The sequence below is a fragment of the Oryza glaberrima genome, chromosome 7 (assembly GCF_000147395.1).
Source record: "Oryza glaberrima chromosome 7, OglaRS2, whole genome shotgun sequence".
Lineage (NCBI taxonomy): Eukaryota > Viridiplantae > Streptophyta > Magnoliopsida > Poales > Poaceae > Oryza > Oryza glaberrima.
The window spans coordinates 22,871,408-22,897,388 of NC_068332.1; the positions used below are offsets into that span (position 1 = coordinate 22,871,408).

At 42.7% G+C, this 25,981-nt stretch overlaps 4 protein-coding genes across 4 annotated transcripts; 2 read left to right on the forward strand and 2 right to left on the reverse strand.

The window, feature by feature from the left end:
• Positions 1–300: 300 nt before the first annotated feature.
• Positions 301–5,244, forward strand: LOC127779070 (AP-4 complex subunit mu). The gene is made up of 13 exons (XM_052305757.1): positions 301–538; positions 681–775; positions 1,461–1,664; positions 1,878–1,994; positions 2,119–2,247; positions 2,626–2,752; positions 3,199–3,302; positions 3,394–3,498; positions 3,587–3,681; positions 3,794–3,881; positions 3,989–4,049; positions 4,137–4,210; positions 4,889–5,244. The coding sequence occupies exons 1-13, from the start codon at positions 481–483 to the stop codon at positions 4,985–4,987; spliced, it is 1,356 nt and encodes a 451-aa protein (XP_052161717.1). The 5' UTR covers positions 301–480; the 3' UTR covers positions 4,988–5,244.
• Positions 5,245–5,427: 183 nt separating this feature from the next.
• On the reverse strand, positions 5,428–8,607 carry LOC127779072 (uncharacterized). The gene is made up of 7 exons (XM_052305759.1): positions 8,484–8,607; positions 7,727–7,879; positions 7,235–7,375; positions 6,977–7,085; positions 6,767–6,828; positions 6,146–6,249; positions 5,428–5,910 (listed from the first exon to the last, which is right to left on the reverse strand). Exons 2-7 carry the CDS (start codon positions 7,817–7,819, stop codon positions 5,808–5,810), a joined length of 612 nt encoding a protein of 203 aa, XP_052161719.1. The 5' UTR covers positions 7,820–7,879; positions 8,484–8,607; the 3' UTR covers positions 5,428–5,807.
• A 733-nt stretch (positions 8,608–9,340) lies between these two features.
• LOC127779071 (uncharacterized) lies at positions 9,341–13,322 on the forward strand. Its single transcript, XM_052305758.1, has 2 exons — positions 9,341–9,456; positions 10,696–13,322. The coding sequence occupies exon 2, from the start codon at positions 11,914–11,916 to the stop codon at positions 13,114–13,116; it is 1,203 nt and encodes a 400-aa protein (XP_052161718.1). The 5' UTR covers positions 9,341–9,456; positions 10,696–11,913; the 3' UTR covers positions 13,117–13,322.
• A 9,307-nt stretch (positions 13,323–22,629) lies between these two features.
• Positions 22,630–25,471, reverse strand: LOC127778651 (cyclin-D2-2). Its single transcript, XM_052305269.1, has 6 exons — positions 24,865–25,471; positions 24,478–24,564; positions 24,276–24,374; positions 23,983–24,184; positions 23,749–23,873; positions 22,630–23,658 (listed from the first exon to the last, which is right to left on the reverse strand). The coding sequence occupies exons 1-6, from the start codon at positions 25,174–25,176 to the stop codon at positions 23,413–23,415; spliced, it is 1,071 nt and encodes a 356-aa protein (XP_052161229.1). The 5' UTR covers positions 25,177–25,471; the 3' UTR covers positions 22,630–23,412.
• Positions 25,472–25,981: the final 510 nt, after the last annotated feature.

Sequence of the window (25,981 nt, forward strand, 5' to 3'; positions counted from 1 at the left end):
GTTGGAGCTCTTCCATTCCATAAGAATTTTATAGAATAACATAGGATTCAATCTTTTGTTTCAAATACCTATATAGAAAATTTTTCTATAGGATTGGAATCATCTAAAATTCATATTTTTTTTTTCTCCAAATAAAAAAAGGCCCTTGATCTTAATCAACCTCAAACACCACCAATTCTGCTTATGGTCTGATTTTTACCGTCGGATTATACACTAACGGCTGCGATCTGCCGCATCCAGAAACCGGCGCGTATCTCAAAGACGTCGCAGGCTTTAGCTCCCGCACGCGGCACGTCGTCGTCTTCTCTCACCTCCTCCTCGCCTTCCTCCTCACTTGCTCTCCTGCTCGTCGCCGCCGCGGTTACGTCACGTCACGTCACAGCCAGGCCACGGGCGTACGCGCGCGCGCGCGAGGCCTGAGAAGCAAGGTATTGGGCGGGGAGCGAGGGGGTGGTGGCATCGCGGTGGTGGGGGGTGGAGATGATCTCGCAGTTCTTCGTGCTGTCGCAGCGCGGCGACCACATCGTCTTCCGCGACTGTAAGATCTGGATCCCCGTCCTTCTTCTTCTTGTTGTTTTTTTTTTCTTTACTCCGTGGAATTTGGCACGGTTTTTGGGTGTGATCTGGTGCTGATCTGGTTGGGGGGGATTTTGGATGGGTGCGTGTGTGGTGGGATGCAGATCGCGGGGAGGTGCCCAAGGGCAGCGCCGAGATCTTCTTCCGGAAGGTGAAGTTCTGGAACGACGACGAGGCCGAGGAGGCGCCGCCGGTCTTCGTACGCATCCGTGCCCTTCTCTTAGTCCTCTTATTCGCACTTTATTGGTAGAAATTCTGCGGTTTTTAGCAGTGATTTTGAGGGGTTTTTTTTCCCCTCGTTTAACTGTCTAAGTTGTTAATAGTTCGGAACACTATGGTTCTGTGAATAATTAGCATTAGCTAGCGGTTGGGACAAATCACCTGATAAAATTTGATTATGTTTGGGATTGTCGTGTCCTTCATGTTTGATTCGTTTGATGTTAGTGATTTTTCCTAACCATTATGTTACCATTTGGTAGTGGGTAGTTTAGCTTTTGTTAATGCGTGATTGGTTAAGTGCAAACCTAGGATATAAGCTTTAAATGAGCTGAGATTACTTAGTGTATTACTTGTGCGATTTATTTTATTAGCACTGAAACTATTTGACTAGTGGCGGTAACCAAATTCAAGAGATGGAACTTTGGAGCTTGTGCTGCATATTACTGGATTGTGAGCGGCATTACAGCTTGCAGTTGGTTCATGTTAGTTGTTTGTTATGCATACACTGGAAACTGTTATGTTTATTAACCTGTAGAATGCCATGACCCTAGATTAAATTGAAAAAGATGGCAGGAGCCATGGTGATCCTACTACTCGTTCTGTTCTGTTTGCATCACGTTCCCACTTGTTCTCACACTGGCCTTTTATCCATTTTGTGATGGCAGAATGTTGATGGCGTTAATTATATCCATGTGAAAGTCGCAGGACTATTTTTTGTGGTAACTACAATGGTTAATGTCTCTCCGTCCCTCCTCTTGGAACTCTTGCAAAGGATTGCACGTGTTACAAAAGATTACCTTGGCGTTCTAAATGAAGATTCATTGCGGAAGAATTTCATTTTAGTGTATGAATTGCTCGATGAAGTCATTGTAAGTACTATGCACTATTTCTTCAGACAATATAACTTCCAACCTTTTGTGACCTGTATTTTTTGGATTACTAGCAAAGTCTAGCGTGTGCTTATCAGCAAAGTAGTATGGTTTTGAAGTGAGTAGTACGGTTCATCTGTTTTTGGGAACAATTGCTATCATCTTTTGGTACCACTATATGCGAATATTTATGGATTGAATTGTGTAATTTAGGATTTTGGATATCCACAAACCACCTCTACCGAGGTTCTGAAGTCATACATATTCAATGAGCCAATAATGGTTGATGCTGGTCGGCTGCCTCCACTTGGTCCTGCTGCTATGTTCATGGTAACTCTCCTGGTTATTATCACATGAAAAAACGGGTTTTGGGCTACTTTAACAAGCGCCGTATAAGTTTCCGTGGTTATCTTGTCAATGACATGGTTCCGTTGAATTTCTGTGTCTTTTGCAGCAAGGCACTAAGCGTATGCCTGGTACAGCTGTTACAAAATCTGTTGTTGCTACCGAACCTGGTGGGAAGAAGAGGGAGGAAATTTTTGTTGATATCATTGAGAGAATAAGTGTGACATTTAGTTCAAGTGTAAGTGCTGATATATACCATTCCTCTGCAGATTCTCTTCAATAAGCATTTCAAGTTGCTTTTGCTTTTCTTCATACCTACTTGAAATCCTCAATATGTTTGTGTTGTATATGATGGTTATGCGTAAGTACTTCAGTATGGTAGTTAACTGGTTATGCCCATTGGAATTTTAATTTTCTGATGCCATACATAGAGCTGGAACTGATTGTCTGAGCTGTCAAAATTTAGTCTCTCTTTTGTGTTTATTCAGCTTCAACAACTAAAGGGCAGCATATCTATCTTTATACTTCTATAGCTATTATGGCTATGGTTCTCTAATAGTATCGGTGTAATGGAGAACTAATGCTTTTGTGCTCCAATCTTCTATGCATTCTGCAGGGTTACATACTTACATCTGAGATTGATGGAACCATCCAAATGAAAAGTTACCTTACTGGAAATCCAGAAATTCGTCTAGCTCTAAATGAGGATTTGAGCATAGGAAGAACTGGCTCTTCTTCGTATGGTACAATACTTGGCATATCTTCCTTTGTCAGCTGAGTTTGGAAAATGGACTTATGGTTGCATAAAGAAACATGATATGCCATTTTTCCTGTATTTCTACATCATTTCCGATCATGTATTTTGTGTGTGACATTCAAAACCACTTATGATGACCCCCGCAAAAAAAAAATAAAAATAAAAATGATGACACTTATTGTGAAATTGGACATATAATGAGTTATTCCATGCACGCATCTCAATGTTACTACCAGCTTAGTTCACCTATTTACATTTTAAAAATCCTACTGCATTTTCTAACTGAAGTTTCAGTGTTCACCGCCCTGTTTTTTTATGACATGAACTTCATGCACTGTGTTATTTCAATCATGACAAACTTGTTGTGCATGTTATCTTTGTCTCTGTTTACACGGTGTGGATATCATTGATCTCACAAAAACAAATATACAGATTACAGAAGTTCTTCTGGAGGAGGAGCTGTCATTCTTGATGATTGCAATTTCCACGAGTCAGTACATCTGGATAGTTTTGACATTGACAGAACTCTACATTTAGTAAGTACTGATATGATGCTTTTATTTATTTTTGTTATTTGTTTTACTTCAGATACCACCAAGATTGACATTTATATTCACCATTTAACAGATACCACCGGATGGGGAATTCGCTGTAATGAACTACCGGATTACTCAAGAATTTAAGCCACCTTTCCGTGTGACCGCACTAATTGAAGAAGCCGGGCCATCTAGGGTATGTCATGTTTGTACTGTTATCAAGTGCCAACAAAATTATTTTTTTCAATTTTCATGGATTTGAACTAAACATCTTGTGTACCCAGGCTGAAGTTCTATTAAAAATACGGGCAGACTTCTCTGCAAATGTCACTGCAAACACAATAGTAGTACAGATGCCAGTGCCATCTTACACAATGAGGTGAGCTACAGCTTTATTTGGTCCCTTTTGTGTTTGGAATTGGAATGTGAAACGCTGCTCCTGTTAGTTTGTTACTATTAGTTGAAGAGTTATATTATGGATTACTTTGCAGGGCAAGTTTTGAATTGGAAGCTGGAGCAGTTGGACAGACAACTGATTTTAAAGAAGGATCCAGGAGAATTGAGTGGAATCTAAAGAAGGCAAGCACCAACAAACGATTTAATCTTTGCTTTCTTTCCTTTATTTTCTCTTCCTTGTTTGTTAACTAGTTTGCTGTACGCTGCTAAATCATCTTAATTTTGCACAGATCGTTGGTGGTTCCGAGCACACCCTTCGGGCAAAGCTCACATTTTCCCAGGAGTCACATGGTATAATTTTGGATTGAAGCTTTCTTGTCTATGCTCCAAGTGACTTCTCTGTTATAAAACTTATGTCACGCTTCTTCTGGAATGCAGGAAATCTCACAAAGGAAGCTGGACCAGTAAACATGAATTTCACTATACCGATGTACAATACTTCAAAGTTGCAGGTAAGGGCATCTGCTACAGTATACTACCTGGAATGCGTCAATTACCCAGGGATATGCTCAGATCTATACTTACTCCTTTAAAAGTCTCCAGTGGTGCTGGCAGTGAATCTGCCACCCCACCACTGTTTATAGTTTTTTGGCCCCTGGTATTTTTTATATTATGGAATAGTCTAAATATTTGATTCAAACAAGTCAATACCATATATTCAAACATGCAAACAAATGATACTAACATATTTGATAAATTTTTTTTTGTCTATTGCATATTATAATATATTTTTATTTTATCCATAGCAAAGCTTGGGCATTTTGCTATTTAAGGAGAAAAGAAAGAAGCCCTTTTACTTAGCCCTTTTACTACTACATATGTTACCTTTAGAGCAAGTTTAATAGTATAGCCCACTACTAGCTCCAAATTATCTATAGCCAATGTAATAGTCAATTCATACAATAGTTTATTACTATATTATTAATACCTGGTCCCACCTGTCATACACACATTACGTCTTATAGTTCGTGTTGCAGCTGGCTACAGATCTGTAGCCCACTGCTCTTCTCTCTCTTCCTTTATCTCTTTAAAATATGTTTATAGCTGGTTTATAGCCCGCTATTGTACCTGCTCTTAGTACCAAATGTTTTGGATGCACACAATGAATTTTACCATTTTTTAACCTGCAGGTTAGATATCTTCAGATAGCAAAGAAATCCAAGACATACAACCCCTATAGGTGGGTGAGATACGTAACGCAGGCTAACTCATATGTGGCTCGTCTATGAGATAGCGATGCTTTGTATACATCTCCCTCTGGTCATTTCCCCTTTTCCTTGCGCTATTATCTTCGAGGGACTTCAAGCAAGCCTGGACAGAGTGTCATGCATTGCATTGTAATTTTATAGAGGAATCCCAAACTTAAACTCTTCTCCTGCAGTTAATATCTACCTAGGGCAATTTATTTTTCCTTGTGTAATATGCAGGAGATACATGATCATATTTTTGTATGCTGTGAAAATGAATGAAGTTATTGTTCATCACATATATATCATGCTATATCTATGCCTAGTCAGTTTTCCGTCATTCAAGACTAGTTCCTTAGCCGTTTCCCATTATATGCCCTCGTATTTGTGAGTTCATTACTAATGAACACGAACGCAGTGCTGATTATTTACGAACAGAATAATTAGTGGCACGTAGTTGCAACTATTGCACCAAGTCAACATGAACGATAAAGTACAAAATGCATTTTTTTTCTTCTCACAGATGTACAAAACTTCTCTGTGCTCTACATTGTCGTTCTTGTTCCGTTCAATATGAAGAAAAAAGTCGCATGACTTTAGGTACATTTATGTGTGCTATGAGCCTATGAGAATCAATAAACCAAGGAATACCCCGCCTCTGTCGTTACAACAGCAGGCTTCCTACCCAAGTGTACAGCTGCAAAGCCTGCAAGAAACCGCACAACCAAGGACGTTTTTTCTTCTCACCGCGTAGCCTGGAGAAGGCAAGAGGATGCCAATTTGTTATATTCGCGAGATTTATAGGAGCCGTACTCCTCAAACGACATATGCATCTGTGACAGGGGGTCTGGCTTATGGTGTGTTAAATCTTCTCAGCTGTTTCTGTACGCGCCATCAGCACCTCGGTGCGTTTACTCCTTTCCATTTCTTCCACCAACCAGTCAATACCAGCTTTGATTCCCGTCCTGCATCGACAGGTATGTCAAAAAGTTTCAAAAGACAAAAAAGATAGGTATGTCAAAAACATGCCTCCTATGTGTACTGATCAAGAAGCGTTTTGAGTGGCAAGTTCTGTGTCACCCTCAAGTAATTTATGTAGTACCGGTGCAAATTTGGACAAGAGCCAAGTGATACTTAGCAAGCATGCTTCAATTTTAGGCACATATGTGTTCGGGGATTACAGGGGCCTGCTTTACTTACCCGTCGTGGGCAGATCCAGCCTGGAACATATATGGCCTCTCGTCTAACTCTTTAAGGTGAAGATGCCTAGCCAGCTCTTCCTCTGTCACAGCTGCTGGTAACTCCTATTGGCATGTGCAGATAATCCTCCAAATATGAGAATATATGGCGGCATGTGAATATTCGTAATAATGAAATGAGCTGAAAGAGCGCTCTAAAATGAATAATAAAAACAGTTCTTGGTCTTTTTCGCTTATCTGTATCTCCTTCAAGGGACTTGAAGTTTCAACACTGAGGATGAAAAGAACGGATAAACTTTTGAAGGCATTTAATCAACAATGAGGATGAAAAGAGTAGGCAGACTCTAGAAGAATTTTTACTACCAAAACACACATGGCTAATTTCCATAATTAACCCTCTTCTCACATTGTTATGCATCTGAAATCAAGTCCTTCAGAAAATCTGACCTTTTATCACACTACTAACGCAGTATGGTGTGGTTTAATTTGATGCCTACTGTGCTGGCTAATTTTTCCACAAATGGAAATTTTCATGCAGGAAGACAAAGTTTTCAACTAAGTGAATGCATGTAATTTAGTATAGCGCATAAAAGAATTTTCATACAAGTGGAAGGTAAACCACCTGCTTGTTTGCAAATATGAGTAGAGGCGCTCCTTGCAGATCCTCGTGATGAAGAACTTTCTCTGCAACAAAATGCTAAATTATCATTTACTTCACTAACAAAACTAATTTGATTGTCCTAACATACTACTCGTATTTACTGTAAAACACAGTAAAGTTAACAGCAAAGTGCACAAATGTTTTGTCATAAAACAAATGAAGCCAACTTACCCAGAGCAGATTTGGCATCTTCAAATGATGATGCAGCAGCAGAGTCAATAACATATATGACAGCATGTGCCTCTTCGTAATATTTCTCCCAGATTGTTCGTAGGCCAGGCTATCCGAATATGTTAATCATGTTAGAATTTGCAAATGCATAGGTCACCTCAAGAAATGAAACTGATCCATGATGCTAAATGGTGAAGTTCCCATAAACAGACTGCTGACAGAAAGTTTTGGTCTATTACTCTGCACGGGAAACTATACCTGGCCTCCCAGATCCCAGAAAACAAGTTTTACATTGGCATCTTCAATACGTCCAATATTAAGCCCAACTGTTGGAACGATACGATCATGTGGAAGGCCTTCCTCTTTCAAATAGATTGACTTCACCTTTTCTAGCAAGGTCTACATAGTCAATTTTAACATGTCAAGTTTAGGTACAACTGTGGAGACTCAGAAAATACAAGATGAAGTGATGAACTAAACCTCCTAGTACCACACAGGAAATGTGCGCAAAAAATGTAAGAGCATAGACGCTGATTGTGCATGAGCATCAAAAGAGACTGTGCATTGTGCCGCGTTAAGCGTACAAATAGAGGGGCATAATCTAGAACTGGCAATTTTACTATTGCAGATACCACAGAGTCTATAAGCCACAGTCATAATTGTATTTGGGGTAGTGAGTAAACTCAACGTCTGAAAACAGATAGATGCTGGCACGAAAATAAACGTAAATGTAAGTTTCAGGATGATTACCGTCTTCCCAGCCTTGTGAACTCCAAGGATAAGTACATGGAACTCTGCCTTGCTGAAGACATGCTGCCATAGACCATAGAACAAGGAGAACATCGTTGTAGGACTTTTCTCTCAACTATCAGCTCTACTAATGGTCCACTAACACAATACGTCCTAAAAAAAAATGATCTCGTGTCATACAATCTTCCTTCCATAATCAACAAATTATCAAACTAAAAACCGAAGGCCCAGCCATAGCAAGTGCTATCTGTTAAACAATTAATCACATGATAATATGAGGGTTTTAGGCTTGCCAATGACCATCCAGGCACAGCATCATCAGCACACTTCCCAATCCCCCCATCCCTGCCATTTCCAACACATTCGCTCAACCGAAGCTGCACCCATCAGCTCAAACCGGTGAAACGAAGCAAATTCGGTCGAAGCGCGATCGATTAGGCATGATCCACCCATTCCCCTTCCACCCCGGGCCAGATTCCAACCTCGTTTAGGATCCCAATTGGATTCAGAGCTCCAATAAAAACCCAAATCACAAAAGCGAGAGGTGAATTCCCTCAAACCGCTAATATTCTATACTGTCACATCGCACGGCTCAACCAATTTCCCCCACGAAGAGCAAATTATTCGGTGGAAGACGACCAGAAGCGGAGCAGCCGGGGGGCGCGCGTCAAATCCGGGCCAAATCGAGTGAAAAAAAAAACACGCGGACTAGCGACATGGAAATGGAGGCGTGGAAGCGAAGATCTGGGTGCCTCACCGAAGAAGAAAAACCGGTGACGTCGTTCTCGGCCCTCGTCGGCGGCGGCGGCGGCGGTCGCCGTCGCGTGCGTTCGCCTCGTCGTCTCCGGCACGCACGCACGACAGGAGAGGAGACCGCCACTGTATCACGCGAAAAAGGTTTTATACGAATCCCCCCTCGAAAGAAGTAAAAATTATACTCCCTCCTTTTTTAATAGATGGCGACATTGACTTTTTCTCACATGTTTAACTATTCGTCTTATTCAAAAATTTTATGCAAATGTATAATATATAAATCACACTTAAAGTACTATGAGTGATAAAACAACTCATAACAAAATAAATTATAGTTACGTAAATATTTTGAATAAGACGAATGGTCAATCATGTGAGAAAAAGTCAACGGCATCATCTATTAAAAAACAGAGGTGGTAATAAAAAGGACGCCGTGGAGAATGACTTGGCTATGGAGCCGTGAGACACTGAGACTGACATGTGGGGTACCAAGCTGTTCCGGCCCCACCTGTCAGTGAGTAGTGCAGGGGAAGATACGGGCAGCGGTGGTCCATTGACCGTATCGTGCGGGCAGTTTGTCGCCATCGTCTCTCGCTAAGGAGAGACTGACAGGTGGGACCGGATTCTGCACAAGTAAGTGGGTCCCACACGTCAGTGACCGCCGCGATGACTGGGCTTTGCCTCGAGAGTCGGCAACACGTACCTTTCCTTTCTGACTTGGCCCGTTGACATCACCTCCTCCCAATGACAGGTGGGCCATCCTCACAGCGAACGGCCCATGACAATGGGGTATGCGAAGGCCCGTATACCTAGGCCCATAGGACGAACACATTAGGCCCAATACAGCCCAAGCCCCGTCGATGGCAAAAACGTAAAATGACTTCTTCTTCTTCTTCTTCAACGAGACTCTACTACACCCTTGGACGACTCGAGATCGAGAGACGCGAGCGCGACTCTCCTCCCAGGCGGCGGCCAAGGTGCGCCTCTCTCTCTCTATCTCTCTCCTGAATTTTCTGGCCATGTCGAGCCCGATCTGTTCTCGCACGAAGAATTCTTGCTCCTGTAGTTTTCTTCCTCGCTGTAAGCTTGGTTCCGTGTGGTCCCGGTAGATTTATGCTGTTCTTGAGCGTTGAATCGGTAGGGGGATGGATACACGGGGGCGCTAGGGTTCAAGATGCTTGTGTTTGAGGTATAGAGATCTCGAGTCAGGGTCGGTTGTTTTTGCGTCTCCTTAGACGAGATCTTGTGCGATCCAGTTATGGGGAATTCTGGTTTGTGAGATTGTGAGAACGCACTGCAAGAGGTGATTCTGACTGTTATCTCCTTTTTGCTAGATGTGTATGTGTTGGTGTATGCTTACTACTAGTATCTTGGTTTTAGTATTTAGTCATGAGTTGACATGATCTCCACTCCCCAAATCCCAGATCCAGTTAGTCAGTTACGCTCTGGTGTACCTTTTGAGTTTTGAGGTTGAATTATACTGATTGAATTAGCTTGTATAGCTGAATTTGGCACCAAAAAGGGTAGTATCATAGATTTTTTTTCGCTGTTAAGTAGTATCACAAAGATTTGAAAAGCTGAAACTCTCTGTTTTTTTTAACACATAGAATGAGCAAGAGATTTCTTGTAGTTTACTTGCACTATTGCATCAGATGCTGTGTGAAGTCATGAGATGTTTTTACGGACAGTATTGTTCCGTCAATTTTAGTGGCAGACCTGCTCATGCTGTCTTGCATAATATTTTGATTTTTCTCACTATCAGTAGTCCAATGGTATGCTGGCGAAGCTTGATTGGCACTGTCTTGACTCTTGAGTAACCCGCTGTTAGGTTGTTCGTTGAAGTATTTTAACTGATTTAACTGTGGTCTGTGTTAATCAATCACTGAACAACCATAGCACATCAAAGAAATTGTTGCAATTAAACCTGTTTTGGTGTTTCTTCCTGCTCTTATTGGAGGAAGAATTAGTGACTGGGATGTGTTTGTGAACTTATAAACAAGGGATTAGTGCATCTGGTATCAATAACTTTATCTGCAGAATTACTTTAATGCTTTGTACTGTTAAATGTTCTTCTTTGAAACTACTTATATATAATTTCTTGGTATGCCTTCCCAAGTCACAAATAACAACCAGTCCTTTTTCTGCTGACATTTTTTTTTATTTTTTTAATTATGTCTTCAGACGTGACTGACATATGCTTTCTACCTTTGTTGCAGATGTTTGACGATCAAGACTTGGGTTTCTTTGCCAATTTCTTGGGCATCTTCATATTTGTCTTGGTCATCGCTTACCACTTTGTGATGGCAGACCCGAAGTATGAGGGAAACTGATGCCATTTTTGTTGAGCAAAGGGATCATATGATCCTCAGATCAAAATAGTGCGATGTATGCCAGTTAATGATAGCAATAGTGCTTGACTGTTATTGTAAGTTCTTACACGAAATCTGGACCTGCAATTTCTGGCATTTTGACATTACACATGTTTAATCGATTGAAATAGTGAATCCAGGATATTCCAAAAAAATTGATTATACTTATCTAGTATCTGCAATTCTGCATATGCTAGTCCGATGGGTGCTGGCTTACTCTATGATTTTTCTCTCCCCAATTTGTTGGATGTGGAAAAACCATATCATTGCTGCGTGCCCTCGATCATGATATGTTGTTTTGGTAATTCTGAATGAATATGCTTCAATATCAGATACATGTGCAGTTCAAGTATCCAGCATATCCATGTTCAAATGCTAAAAAATCATCACCTGTTGCATTTTTAGCTCTTCTTCTTAAGCAGATTTTGCACCTGCACGATTGAAACATGGAGGATTCCAACTGCAAAAATCTCTTGGCTGGTCACCGTTCACGGAAAACACCTCGAAAATAGGTTAGCCAAGCTTACCCCGAACCAATCCTTGTGCCCTAAAACTTACAAGGCCCATACCCAACACAAGAACCATCTCACACCCATTTAACTCCTCTCCTTTCTCCCACTTTCTTGGAGCTCAAACATCAAATCTTCCTGTGTGAGAGATCAAGAGAGAGGAAGTGATAGATTTTTTTTACCTGACCTAGCTGTTTGATACTTTGATTTGTTAATTTCTTGTGCATTTGCTGTTTGTGATCCGTTGCTGTGATCGATGTGCCCCTGAACGAGGTCCACGACGTCGTTGGAGTTGGCGCCGGCGAGCCGGCGAAGATGGATCGCCGCCGCGCGGCGGAGCTGATGCTGCTGTCCCTCTCCTCGCAGAGAACGCGCATGGCGCTCGTGGGTGGCAACCACACCGCCGCCCGCTTCTGCACCCGCTAACCCCGCCGCCGCCGCCGTCTCCTCCTCCTCTTCTTCTCCCATCTCTTCTCTCTCTTGATCATCTTCTCCGTTCATCTCTGCTCTGAGTGTGTTTGATCCTCTTCTTGGCGATATTTTTGTGTTGGGATCAATGGCGACGATGAAGAAATTAGCTGCGAGGGATGGCAGGGCCGCCAGCAATGGCAGGCTCCTCCGGCTGGTGGCGCGGGCGGCGCTCCTCGCCGTCGTCGTGCTTTCTCTCGTGTCGCTCCGGCTGGCGCTCTCGCCGGCCACGGCGGTGGGCGACGACGGCGAGCTCTACCTGCCGGTGCTACTCGCCGAAGTAAGCGACCGCGGCTACCTGCGCCACGGCAGCCGCTCGGTGTTCGTTGGCGACGCCGGGTCGTGGGCGCCGTTCCTCGAGCGGCACCACGTCGCCGTCTTCCGCGCCGGCAAGCTCCGCGAGCTCGCCGACGAGTCCGTCGACGCCGTCCTCTTCGATGGCGACGCGGTTCAGCTCGGCGCCGTCAACCGCGTCCTCAAGCTCGGCGGCGTCGCCGCCGGTTTCGCCACGTCGGGGTCGTCGACGTTGCAGCTGCCTGACAACTACAGGGCCGTGTTCGCGCACAGGTCGGAGGCGGCCATCGCCTTCGCCGTGGAGAAGACCACGCCGCCGACCACGAGCGCCGCCGTGACGGCTTCGCCGGTGGGACCTCACCGGAAGCTCCTCGCATTGCCGGGGAGCAAGAAGGACGACGCGTTGGCCGGTCTCGAGGCCGTGCTCCTCGAGCCGCCGCAGAGGCAGCACCGGCGAATCATCCGGCGGCTGCGGCCAAGGTACCTCCCGGAGCTGACCGGCGACTCGCTGGAAGGCTACCGCCGACGAACGTTCATCGACGTGGCGCCCTCTCGCGGCGGCGGCGGCGGCGGCGGCGCGGCGTCGTGGTTCAAGAAGCACTACCCGAGAGGGAAGCGCGTGTTCGACATGGTGCGCCTCGACGCCGCCGACGCGACGGAGCCGGCGGCGAGCTCATCGGCGGCGGGGATCGCCGAGTGGCTGGAAGGGAACGTGAGGGAGGAGGACTACGTGGTGGTGAAGGCCGGCGTGGAGGCCGTGGAGGAGATCCTCCGCAGGCGCGCCGCCGTCCGCCGCGTCGACGAGCTCTTCCTCGACTGCGACGCCGGCGCCGGCGCCGACGCGGCGCGCCGCCCCTACTGGGAGTGCCTGGCGCTGTACGGCCGGCTGCGTGACCACGGCGTCGCCGTGCATCAATGGTGGGAGCTCATGAATGCTCGACCACGTAGAGAGAGAAAGAAGAGAGAGAGAGAGAGAGAGAGAGAGAGAGTGAAATGATGGAGCTCATGAGAGGGAAGAGATCACTTTGGGTTCAGAACAAACTATGAATATGCAGGGTACTGATTAACAGCTAACGGATAAATATATTTGGTTTTGGTTGGGGAAGAGTATAAACTTATGTAAATCAAGCAAAACAGTTGTTCCAAGATTGGACAATTTTTGGATCTTGAAATTCAACCAGCAAGTAAATATATATTCATGTATCAAGCATGTGTGTTTGGCCAAAATCATTCTTCTAGGGCATCTTTCTTATGGTACTGATGAAGACAAACTTGTACTCCCTCTATTTCCTATTTCTCCTATGTAAAGTAACATAGTTGGGCATCAAGCACAAGAACGAATGATTCTATTTCCTATTTCCTATTAGAAGAATGCTTTGGGTTTATTTTAAGTCAAACTCTTGACTGACTTTGTAAAATATGTAGCAATATCTGTAACATCAAATTAGGTTATTAATTCTACCATTGTTTTTTTTTGTTAGTAATGGTACTACAATTTTCTAAAAGCTTAATCAAATTATGAAAGAAGTCGTATATGCTAAAAACTCTTTCAGGACTGAGTTTCACCAAGCGTGGCTTGAATCCAACAGGCTATAGCACGCAAGACACATGCATGGAGGCCCAGCCCTTACTTAATTTTCTCACATCTCCAGGTCCAGTGGAAGCTGAAGTAGACCTGCCCATCTTGAGCTTGTCAATGGAATAGTAGATAGAGATAGAAGGTTGTACAGATTCGTTGTCCATTAACTAGTGGAAGCTGAGGTAAGGTAGACATGTTCCAATCATTTGTCCCTAAATCTTGATCAAATTTTAAAAAGTTCCGACTAGAAAAAAAATCAAATCAACTTATAATATAAAACGGAGGGTGTACATCTCGTTGTAAAATGGAACCCACCACTTCTTTAGAGTTGCCGTTAGTGCCATCTGTCAGGATCTACTTTTATATAAGTAGTTTTTTAAGGTTTATTTGAAAAATAAGTTTTATAAAAGGTTTTAAATGTCAAGATTTCCTGTACAATAATATGTTCCAACCACTAATCGTGTAAATCTAAATAGGATGGAGGTCCAAGGTGGTCGCACCCCAGGTGCGGAATTGGGCCTAGGTGTCGGGTCCCAAAACTAACGATTCAGAAATCGACATATTTAACTGTATCAAGCCCTGAATCAGTAGATTGATACAGGTTCAACAATCTGGATCTTTATCGCATACATTTGGTCAAGACTCCAAAGGAGATATATTTATATAAAATAATAGGACATTTACAAATTTGTGGCTAACTATTACAGCAGAAGCTATACTATGACCCAATTCTGCCGTTTTACTATAGAATTAAACCGTCTAACTATACTAGACTTGAAGACTAGTTTTAAAGGAAACTAACTTATGTGATTGAACTCCCAGCTTCGGCAAAAACTCCAAATAGACTCTGAAAAAGAGGGGTTGAAGTAAGGGTGAGTACAACGTACTCAACAAGCTATTACATTATTCAACAATGAATGCATGAGAGGTAATATCTGTGTAGAGCTAGATTTACTTGCAGAAAGCAGAGAATATAGAAGTAGAAAACCTGTAATGTTTTAAATGCAGAAGTATTTAATAAAATTTCGAATTAGGTTTCTATCCAAGATGCCATAGTGAGTCCCAATGCCCGATAACCGCGAGCACGGCTATTTGAATAGTTTTGAGGATATTCATACTGCAGTAGATGTACGCTTTACCCGCAATCCATGACGTGCCAAACACATTAGCCTTGTCATGGAAAAGATTTTCGGTTACTAACATCAGTGGTACCTGTTCCATGAACTATAATCCCCATACGCTCTGAACGTAACGTTATCAGCAGCGAGAGGAGTTCTGGCGTTCCCGGGGTCTTTAGAGAGATCTGATTGTATGACACCATGTCATCGCAATCAGGGTTCACAAACAAGTCACATGACATCATAATTTATCTCAAACAAATATTTACCTGCGCCTCGGTAAATATCACAATATTGCCCTTCGCGACATAAATTTGCCTCCTGCGCGAGGACTTAAATAAGAACCACTACATAGAGGTACCATCTTTGCTAGATAACTTAATCAGCTAGGTCTATGCCCATACGAGAATTGCGGTCGTACTCGTATGTTCTTCACATGTACTTGGCAGTCTTATGTCGGTTGGAACAGTACTAGCCACCCGGAAATCAACCATTTCTACCTTACTGTCCCAATCTAGGTTCATTATATTTTATGCAGTCTAACTAGGCAGGGCTAAGCAAAAGCTAGCATATCTGGTTTGCTATGTTCAGGTTATGCATTTGAAATCATGTATGACTAATGCATAGAATAGAGATATAAGAATATATGATCATTATGCTCAAAGGGGAGGAATAATAACTTGCCTTGCTCCAACGCAAATAAATCCAAGATAGGCAACCTGATTATCCGATTCTCGAAATACCAAAGGTTGCCATCCAAAAGACAATAAACTCTACTGAGAAAGAGGAAGAACCAAATTCAATAAAAGCCATAAAATAATAAGAAAACGATAAACAGCTTAAGAGGGCTAGGGTTTAAGGTATAACCTATCTCTTTTGTAGGGCATAGGGATTACTGGGCTAATATTTTATGTGGAGGTTCTAGAGGGTTGGAGGCTAAGGTAAAGAGGGAATCAAGCAACTAATGTTGCTTATATTTTATGTGAAGACTCTCGTGATTTGGATGATAGGAAATATACTGGATAGTTGATATGGTTAAATAGGTATGTGGCTAATATGGGTCAAGGTTGGGCTTTTGTAGAATAGTGGCTAGGGTTTAGTTGTTTAGGCCGATATCGAGGTAGGATAAATATCGGCTAGGGTTTTAGGTGTTTGCTAGTCGTCGCTAGAGTTGGACAACATAACGACTAGATTTGGTACCATTTCTAGCCGGTGTCGATAGACAGCATATCGGCTACAAGAATAGGAGGTGGGTGCAGGTTTAGTGGGATGGAAGTGTTACTCCGACAACCGTGAGTGGCGGCGGAGCGTCTAGGGTCACACAGAGCTCGAGAGCTAACTGTGCGGCGTGCAATGGAGGTCGAGAGGATAGTGAAGCTCCGACCGCTATACGCATCAAGGCGTGGGGTGCCAGGAGCAGCACTTCGACCTTGGGTTTGGTTTTTGCCGGGCTTTACAACCAACGGTCCAACGTTGAGGTCCGTAGACCGTGCGAACGTCCCCATGGAAGGCGTAAAGTTCCAACCGGCGGCCTTTAAGCTAAAGGGTATTTTGGAGATAAAAGAAAATATTTGAAAAGCAAATATAAGTTTAAGTTGTAAATTCAATCATAAGATTAAATCAAATATTTATTCAAATGGTATTTAAATAAATTAAGGAAATTCAAATAAAATATTAAAATAGCAAATTTGGTATGAAAATGAAGAGTTTGAATTTAGATGAATTTAGGTCCAAATTTCACTAGAATCGGATCTACGGTTTAGGAGATATGGGCTTCTAAAGATTGGATTTTGAGTTAAATAAAGAAAAGCGAAATAGTACTGTGCAGGGGCCCACCTGTCAGTATCTTTTCTTTTTCTTTTTCTCCTTCTTCTTCCTCCCGTCTCTTCCTTCTTTTCTCCTCTTTCCAGCACGAGCAGCAGAGGAGAAGGAGAGGAGGGGCGCCGGTTTTCCGGCGGCTGGAAGATGGCGACGCCGGCGGCGGGTGGTGTTCCCGAGCACAACGCATCCGGGGAGGGCGGTGGCTGGCGGAGAAAGTGAAGGAGAAGGCCGAAACGGCGACGACAAGAGCTCGACCGTGGCAACAAAAGGAGTGGCGGTGGTGGCTTGTTGTGGTGGCTAAAAGAGAGGGGAAAAGGGGAAAATGGGTTCACCTCGTCGAGACAAACATGATGGCGCAAGGACTTGGCTTGCAGAGCTGTGGAAGAGGAAATCGGCCAGTGGCGGCAATGGCCGGTCATGAGAAGAGAGAGAGAGAGAGAGAGAGAGCTTGGTTTATATGTAGAGAAGGGGAGGGATGGCCGGCTATTTATAGGCGGTGGAAGTCGGTTTGGAGGAGGACGGCAAGGAGGGTCACGACGCCGGTGGAGTGGAGGAGAAGGAGACGGCGCCGGCTTCGTTTTCTTAGCGGCGACGGAAGGGAGTTTGCGGCGGCGTGCGCGTGTACAACACGCGCACCTGCAGGAGGAAGGTGGTTTGGCTTATGGGCCGATTTGGGCTGAGGGGAGAGATGGGCCAAGGGAAGAAGGAAAGGAAATTTTGGCCCGATGACAAAAAGAAAGTCTTATTTGAATACATGATTTGGATAACTAGGTTTTGCAAAGAATTTGAATTCGGAAAGAATTCACAAAAGAGATTTCCTAATTTATTTGGGTGCAATATTTAGAGGTGGAGTTTGAGGGAATTTATTTGGAAGCACTTAAATAGGAAGGGAAATTAATAATATTCCTCAAAATATTTTTGGGAATATATAGAAGGGAATTAGTTGAAGACAATAAATAGGATACCAATTCTAAAATTGGTATTATGTATATTTGTGGCTAAAAGGGAAAGTTGAATGAAGAGTATAAGTTGGAATTTTCTTAGCACAAGAGCAATTATTCACAATATTTGCAATAATACAATTCTTGTGCCGAAGAGGAAATTAAGCCACAGAGATTAAATTGGTGACTAGATCAAAAGGGGGAATTTGGATATTTGGATCGAGAATCAAAGGATGGGTTTAAAATCAAAGGATGGGCTAACAATTAATTCCAATGAGATTGAAATTACTTTGGTTTAGGTTCAAGGGTAAAATTGGAGGATTTCTTGGACCATAATTCATAATAGTAAAAATGGTTTTCAAACTAAATTTGAATAAAAGAGTTTTAGTCGAAAGAAGGTTTAATATTCAAAAATAGAGTTCCAACAAGAAATACCAAATATGTTTTTAAATGAAAAGCACAAAAGATGTTAAATAGCATAGAGGTTTTTATGCAAGTTAGTTTTAGGAGGTCCCGCTAATTATATTTTCCTAGGTTTAGAAAGTTATTATGAACATAAGAATCAGCATGATGCAATATTAGAAAATGACACATTTTCAGGATGTTACAAATTTACCCCCCTTAAATATATCTCGTCCTCGAGATTTCTGAAGAGTCCATGTAGAAGTGTGGGAATCTTATCTTTTCCAAAATTCCAAATATCTGTTTAATTAGTCGGTTGATAACTTCATGTTTTTGTTGCATAGTATTCACTCTAGGTCTTTGATGGGTTTTGTATCTTTTCCTTGTACCTTTCGTTCCTTAAAGTATTTCTGGATCATCTCTTTGATATTCCTTTATCAACTCTTCTTGTAGTTGTTCTGGCATTGTTTCTTGTTGTCTTTGTGGTATAAACTGGATTATAAAAAGCTGTAGATCACTTGATTAAATCTCATGTGATTCAATGTTTGAGGATCCAACACTTAATAACTTGAACATGTTGTAGGATATTTCTGTCTAGGATTTAATCTTCCTTGCACATATATGTGTAGCGATGATACTCGTCGAGGAGGTTTATTATGATCTTTTAGTTATTCTGGTCATTGGGGTGTATCTTCGGAATAGGGCTGATGAATGATCTTCGTTTGATGGCTTTAATGTCTTCTTAGACAATATTTTCTTCCAACCTTTTGTAACAATTCAACTTAGATTTCTGAATCCTAATCTTGTGTTGTTTCATAATTCCCTAATTGTTCGTAGTTACCAATCCTCTTCTTATGCATTCCCTTACGATATTTCTTGCGGTAACTGCGTACGGTATTTCTACCATGATTGCTACATCACAACTTCTTGAATGGTGTCGAACATTGAAGTCGTATTTTCTAACTATATCTAACCATTTCCTTCAGTACAAATCCATGTAGCCCGGTTGTCCTCACACGGCCCCATCCATCTGTATCCCGTCCGTGCGTGCGCTCGTCGCGTTCGCGTTCGCGTACACCGCCGCGACGCATCCGGCCAAGCGGCGTCTTTGCACATGGCAGGCCGCAGGATCGCGCCGCGCGCTGCCACGCTACGCTAGCGAAGCGAGCCTCCCGCCGGTGTTGATGCCTCGCCCTCGCCAACGACACGCCGCAATCGACAACACCCCAACCCGCACCCGCGGGTCCCCTCCCTCTTCATCAGTCATCACATCTTCCCCGCGGCGAGCTGTGCTGTGCTGTGCATCCTACCTGCCTCCTCCTCTGATGCCGCCTGCAGCGACAGCCTTATGGCTTGCGAGAGAGTTGAATACTCCTCGTGCTCCTCTGCACGCGGCGTCGCAGCGATGGACGGGGAGGCGGTGGTGGTGCAGCGCCCGTGCAGGTGCAGGGTGCAGGCGGAGGCGAGCTGCCACTAGCTGGGCTGTGGCTGCTGGGGTCTCTGCTATGGTTTTAACTGCCCTGAAGCGTTCACTGACGCAGACAAAAGACTCAGCAGCAGCTCGCACGCTACTGTTCCCGCACAGCACCGTAACCGTGACACCATTTTTCTTTTTTGTTCCTTCGTAGCAGCATCGATTATTACACGTATAGGTAATTAAGGGTATGTTCAGATTTGATACCAAAATGAACCTTCCTGAATTTTGATAAATTGACAGCATTGCCATAGGATTGACTTAATAATGTTGCCAAAATTCTTTACACATTGCCAATTTTTGTGACAAACTAAACATAGCCATATAATTGTAAATTTTATCAAATAATGATATGGTTAAAAATATCATCAAATTGAACCCCTAAGCATGATACTACCGTGAATCAACCAGGGAAGAATCCTACGGTAAGGGGGGGTTGGGCAGGATTCACCTTTCCGACTGAGTGCCGGATTCTGGATATTGAATTTATCATTTTAAATTTGAATTCTCGAAAACTATTCGGAATCACGCTCGGAATCTATATATTCGTCCCACGTTCGAAAGCTCTAGATTTTGTGGTTCGTTAACCCTTATGGTCCAATGGATTAATCAAGCGCGACAACAACAGCTGGTTTGGCAAAAAAAAAAAAAAAAAGAAGAAGAAGATTTGAATGATAAATTACTCTGATGTTAATTCATCCCTTAGTTCGATTTTTTTTTCAAGTGCTCAAATCGGTCCAAATGGTTTTGCCGCCTTGCATGATATACTGTACTATACTAATAAACTGGTATCTCCTGACAACACAAGTTCAGGTCAGGCTCATTTAAATCATTTGCCAATCACGTTCTCAGTACAGTACTTACTGATCTAATGCACTGTGGGTATGTATACAAGGACAATGTACTATGTTTGGTAATCTCGGGTAGTCAACGTAACGGCAAGCGATGAAAATCTTTCCATGGATACTAATGCTGCAGTTTAATTTTATTCCGGGAGTAATCAAGCACAACTAGTACATGACAAGACAATATTGTGGAAAATTTACACCCATTTGGAAATATCACGTGCTAATGCAACAGGGTCACCTGTATCTCTCTGTGTATCTAAGTAGTACAGTCAACAAAGAAAATCCGTTTAGGACAAGTTCTGTACTAGTACTGTATTATCAAGTGCAGATTTACTTCTAATGCGATCAGCAACAATACGGGTACAGTTAGGGATGAAAACGGATCGGATACGGACGGATAATGCTCATACCATATTCGTTTTCATTTTTTTTTACCAGATACGGAAACGAATATGGATAGCTCGAATACGGAAACAAATACGGATTATCTCGAATACGAATAAGAATCGAATATGATCGGACACGAATACGGAAACAAATTTTTCTCGGAACACGAAAACCAACTCAACTTCTAATAGAAACAAATATCAACATATATAATTAGCTCCTTTTATATAAAATATAGTATAATTTATAAATATTTTTTAAAAATTTAAATAATATTAAGAGTGTGGACTAGTGTTAAGAGATAAACTACTATTAAAATCTAAAAAAGTATCTTGAAGATTATAGAGTTATAAAGAAATGGGGTATGTCTTATGGCTTCTGCGGATATCCGAATAGCACTATTCACCGGATATCCGAATTACTATCCGTATCCGACGGAAACCCCGATACCATATCCGTATCCGTATCCGGGAGAAAATATCCGTATTCGTATCCGTATCCGAACTATCCGAGAAATATCCGATCCGAAAGGTATCCGTATCCGTTTTTCTCCGGAGCGGACGGAAACTATCCGCTCCGTTTTTATCCCTAGGTACAGTAAGTACTAACTAATGCTAAGGAGGAAACTATGCATCCGGATCTTATTGTAGCAAATTAAGCACTCATCTCAGGTTGAACAACTAGCTTAGCTACTTGCCGATTTAAGGATTACATAATGATAAATTTATTTCTTGAAATATTTTATTTGTATCTATAATTTAATTTTTTTCGCGAACGCGCAAAAGAATTGCACGTCAATATATTAGAGGGAGTATCTATAATTCAATAGACAATCCATAGCTAATATGGTGAATAATCTGTTTCCATACCTTATTATTCTACCACAAGATCCGTTGGAAAATTTGCAACCAAAAAAAAACAAGAATTGAGACTTGTACTATCAATTTTCAGGGGCTGTGAGCAATACGTGCAATTATGGGATGTATTTTTTTAAAATAATTTAATGTGATATATTGGCTCAATTGGGTCTGGCCAATGCCAGGAGCCCAGGACTCAGGACCCTCTCATGACAAGCATGCATGCATATTTATCATGGGTCCACAGTACAGAGACCATGGCAGGTGTGAGGACTGAAGTCTTCAACTCCTTGCATTGCATGAGTAAAATAGCAGTTGGCATAGCAGCAGCCTCTTCTTCACCCATTTCAGGGGTTGTCTTCACGGACACTGTCCCTCACAATATGAAAAAGAACTGCAGCCACCAATAAATTTTCATTGCAGGCTTTTTACCAGCCTTTTTAGGTGAATTTATTGAGCCATTCATTCAATCAGTATCACCACTACCATGAGAGAAAAAAAAAAGGGGGGCAGATTTAGGTGAGGTTGTCATTGGAAAATCCTACATGTCTGTCCCTGAACAGAAATTCAGATACTCAGGTGACACGTTTTATATTGAAATTTAGTACTTGGTGAGACTCCATGATAGGTTTGGTTCTCATGAACCATGAGGCATGTATGCTCTCCTTCTGTCTTATTGTCTCTTTAAACTGTTTGATTGGGAAATTTTGATAGATAATAATTGAATCCATTTGTGATGTAAGAATTTCAAAAGAATCAGCCCATTTCACATAAAAATCAGAAAAAAGTTACTACAGAAGAGAAGGCAATGAAAAGAAATCAAAATGATTTTCAGTGGGTGGTGTGGCACGCTCACGGTGAGTGGTAACGACAACATGTGGAGTTGCGGGATTGGGATTCGGTGACATTCTAGGTGACTCAATGTCGCCGAGAATATCACAGGGGAATGTCACTGAATCTGCGTTCGGAGTTGCGGTGCCTAGCGGCACTTCACCGTGACCTGTGGTGAAAGATCATCATATATGATAATTAATTTTTAGTTATACGATGATTAATATGGAAAGGAGGAATTACATTATAAAGTTCACGTTACAATTGGGGGCCAATAAGAGCCAAAACACAGACAAGGTCATTGAAAGGTATGATTCCATCATTAGTTTAGGGGGTTTAAACAGATCGTTGGAATTGCATATTGCCAATAGTTATCAATGCAAATGGGAGTTCAGACATGGGACCCATTTGTTTGTACCTACTTTCCACCATCTCACTATCAAGATACACTGTTTGTTTATCATGTGCCATACCAAGATTTGTACTTACGATTGGTTCTCTTCATAAAAGATTTGAATCATAAGAAAGTCATTGCAGAGAACTTTCAAAAAATAAGAGAGAAATGCAGGTCTCGCAGACAAGCAGTCAACTCATTGATGAATCAGAAGCACACCTTTACCAGAATTCAGATGAAAAAAATAATGGCAGAATTTCTCACACCATGAATCGTTTTTATATGGTGAAAGAATAAAGGAACAAAACGAAATTCTTTTTGTTGATTTTCTCTCACATCCTCACATCTCCAATCTCATATCCACAAAGATTTCTCTGCTCAGAGAAGGGGAAGAAAAAGATAAATAGAAGCAGGAGGAAAGGGGAACAAAACTGCAAGAGGAAGAAGACTTCCTCCTCTCCTCAAAACACACCCTTTCTCTCTTCATCCAGAGTTCAAGAAGCTGATACTAGCTTATTACTGCTCACTTTCATCCTTGCTTGTTATGATGATGCTCGCCATGCACCACTACTTGCTACCCTGATGAGTTGCTCACTGAATGAACAATTGCAAAGCAATGCCAAGTTATGTATGTACAGTTATCAGATTGGTGTTGTGTTTAATCTCCTCCTCTTGGAAGCAGGAGCAGAGTCCTGGCTGTTGTAATCTTTGTTGTTGCTGTTTGACTGTGATGATCCTAGTGTTGTGTCATCACTCCTAAAACTGAAGCACGCCGCGTCCAACACGGTGATCGGGCTGTGTGGAACTGAAGAGCTTGCATTGCTGTTCCTTATCTTCTTCACCAATGCCTTCTCTACCATCAGCTCATAGCATCTCATAACCATCTCCTGCGGATGCACAAACATGACACATTCAGAAACATTGAAAATACAATGGCAGATCAGTATGCCATTCCTAAAATGCAAGAAAAGGCTCACCTTATTTACAGGGATTTCAGATTCTCCAAGGGCACTGTTGAAGACAAGAAACTGATTCTCAGCAAGCACAGCTAACACCACTGCGGCCGCAATCTCAGAAGGTCTGAATGACAAGAACCTAGAGTCTGTAAAACCATTGCGCATAAATTTCTAGTAAGTACAACTTCATCAGATGTTGCCATTGGCAATGCAGGTAGATCTTCTCGATTAAATCATCGGGCAATATGATCAAACCTTTCAGAGTGCCCACTGTGAGATCAGAGCACCATGATGCCAGCGTGTAGCTCGGCGGCTTCCCTTCATTGAACTTGTCCAGGAAGTAGCCGATGAAAGAGAATGGGGTCACAGCTTGCAGCCTCCATTTCAGGGTTTTCATCACAATAAGCTCCATCCTCTTAATATGCCTTGCTTCAAACACATATTCCGCATCAAAAACCTATCATGCAACAAAAGCCCATTTTAGCACAAGATCATCGCGCGATCACTGAACAATTATCGATTTCAACTGTAACTCTTCATTCATTCACCTGAAGGTCCATGGGAAGAGGGACCACGGTCTCCTCCATCTTCGTAGCAAGAGATAGACAACTAACTGACAGCAACTGTTGCATCCAAGATTCGTCATGCTACAACAACAAGAACAAACAAAAGCATCGCAATGATCACTACCGGGATTCACTATACAGTAATTAAGTAGTGGCAATGTACATACACGTCCCAGATTCTTACAGGGAGATTAAACGAGGAGAGGAACCTATCCAGGTAGTTCACTGCGAGGTAAAGGCTGAGTGGTCCAAAGTTGTAGTAGGAATGGACCTGCAAGCGCACATGAGAGAAGACAAGATTAGCACCTTCGTCAGTTTCTACTTAAAAACAAATTTGTCCATATAAAAGGCAAAGCCCCATTGTTATCTGCAATCTGGTGCTTTGTCAAGTTTAGCAGCAAAGGCAAATGCACAGAGCCAAAGCAAGATCGACGCTAGAGTCAAAGATGTAACGCAAGCATGCAACAACCTACCTAGAAGACCCAATTAATCCATCAATAGTAACAAATAAAGCAAAAAAAAAAATCCTAGAGCTTTATTTATTTTTCCTACACTTTTGATTCATATTCACCTTGCAAATCCAATCAATGGCATCTTTCCTCCAAGAACACTCCAATCCACCGAGCTCCAGCTTCTCCAGATACCCCCGCTGAGGCTGATGATCCATCTCCTTCTCCACCAACAACGCCACGAACTCATCGGAGTCGATGGGGAACACAGCACCACCACCGAAGCCAAAGAAATCAAAGCCGCCACCGCCGCCGCACCCCAGCTCCGCCGCCACCTCGCCGCCGCCGCCGCCAAAGCCGCCCAGGCCAAGCACGCTGCTGCTGTCCTCCGCGCAGAGGAGGATGTTGGAAGCGCCGAAGCAAAGAACACCCATATCAATCAACCCAAGATCGCAAGAAACAACACCTCCTACTCTAGTACTATTAGCACAAGTGATACTGGTATTGATTCAAGAACTCAAGAACGCATTGATTCAAGAACTCAAGAAGAGAGAGAGAGGAAAGGAGGTTGGTGGTGTTTTGGGGAGTGAGTGGCCTAGGGAGGCGAGAGGGAGAGGGAGAGGGCGCAGCAATGGAGGTGGAGGAGGAGGAGGAAGAGGGGCGACGCTTTTGTTGGTGCGTTGTCTTGGAAAGTGGAAAAAGGGGGGGAGAGACAGAGGAGAGGTCTCCTGGGGAAGAGAGGAGGAGGGGTTTTTGGGGCGTGGCAGTTTTATAGGGCGTGCGCGTGCGCGTGCGACGAGACAGGAGGTGGATCCGTGTGCGGTGGTGCACCCACACGCTGCGCTGCACCGAGGCGTGCCAACTGAAGGCCAAAATAGAGGAAGCCGGGAGAGACGTGGCGATAGTAATAACATTTCCTAGTGTCCCGAACGAATTCAAACAAGTTTAGACAAACTTTTTTGATAAAAAGTATTTGGTTTTTCTCGGTTTTACACCCTTCTTGCGACGGTAAGGTAAACATTGCTCCTCTTATGTCTACACTAGACATGTTTGTAATTCAAAAATATGACATAAACATCAAATAGATTGGCGTCGAGTAAAATTGGGTGAATTTGTTGTTACGTTTAGAATATTAATCGGGCACTACATGGTTTTTTCTTCTTCTTTTTTAAGTAGTACAATGTCTACGGTGCAACTAACCACGATGCGCAATATCTAAAATGTGATTAACCACGAGTT

Excerpts from the sequence above, each read along its gene's own strand:
- LOC127779070 (XM_052305757.1), top strand. The coding sequence starts at position 481 with ATGATCTCGCAGTTCTTCGTGCTGTCGCAGCGCGGCGACCACATCGTC. Across the intron at positions 2,753-3,198 it reads AACTGGCTCTTCTTCGTATG|ATTACAGAAGTTCTTCTGGA; the intron begins GTACAATACTTG and ends ACAAATATACAG. Across the intron at positions 3,303-3,393 it reads TTGACAGAACTCTACATTTA|ATACCACCGGATGGGGAATT; the intron begins GTAAGTACTGAT and ends ACCATTTAACAG.
- LOC127778651 (XM_052305269.1), bottom strand. The coding sequence starts at position 25,176 with ATGGGTGTTCTTTGCTTCGGCGCTTCCAACATCCTCCTCTGCGCGGAG. Across the intron at positions 24,375-24,477 it reads TCTCCTCGTTTAATCTCCCT|CATGACGAATCTTGGATGCA; the intron begins GTAAGAATCTGG and ends TTGTTGTTGTAG. Across the intron at positions 24,185-24,275 it reads CTCTTCCCATGGACCTTCAG|GTTTTTGATGCGGAATATGT; the intron begins GTGAATGAATGA and ends GTTGCATGATAG.
- LOC127779071 (XM_052305758.1), top strand. The coding sequence starts at position 11,914 with ATGGCGACGATGAAGAAATTAGCTGCGAGGGATGGCAGGGCCGCCAGC.
- LOC127779072 (XM_052305759.1), bottom strand. The coding sequence starts at position 7,819 with ATGTTCTCCTTGTTCTATGGTCTATGGCAGCATGTCTTCAGCAAGGCA. Across the intron at positions 7,086-7,234 it reads TCTGGGATCTGGGAGGCCAG|CCTGGCCTACGAACAATCTG; the intron begins GTATAGTTTCCC and ends ATATTCGGATAG. Across the intron at positions 5,911-6,145 it reads GCTGGATCTGCCCACGACGG|GACGGGAATCAAAGCTGGTA; the intron begins GTAAGTAAAGCA and ends CTGTCGATGCAG.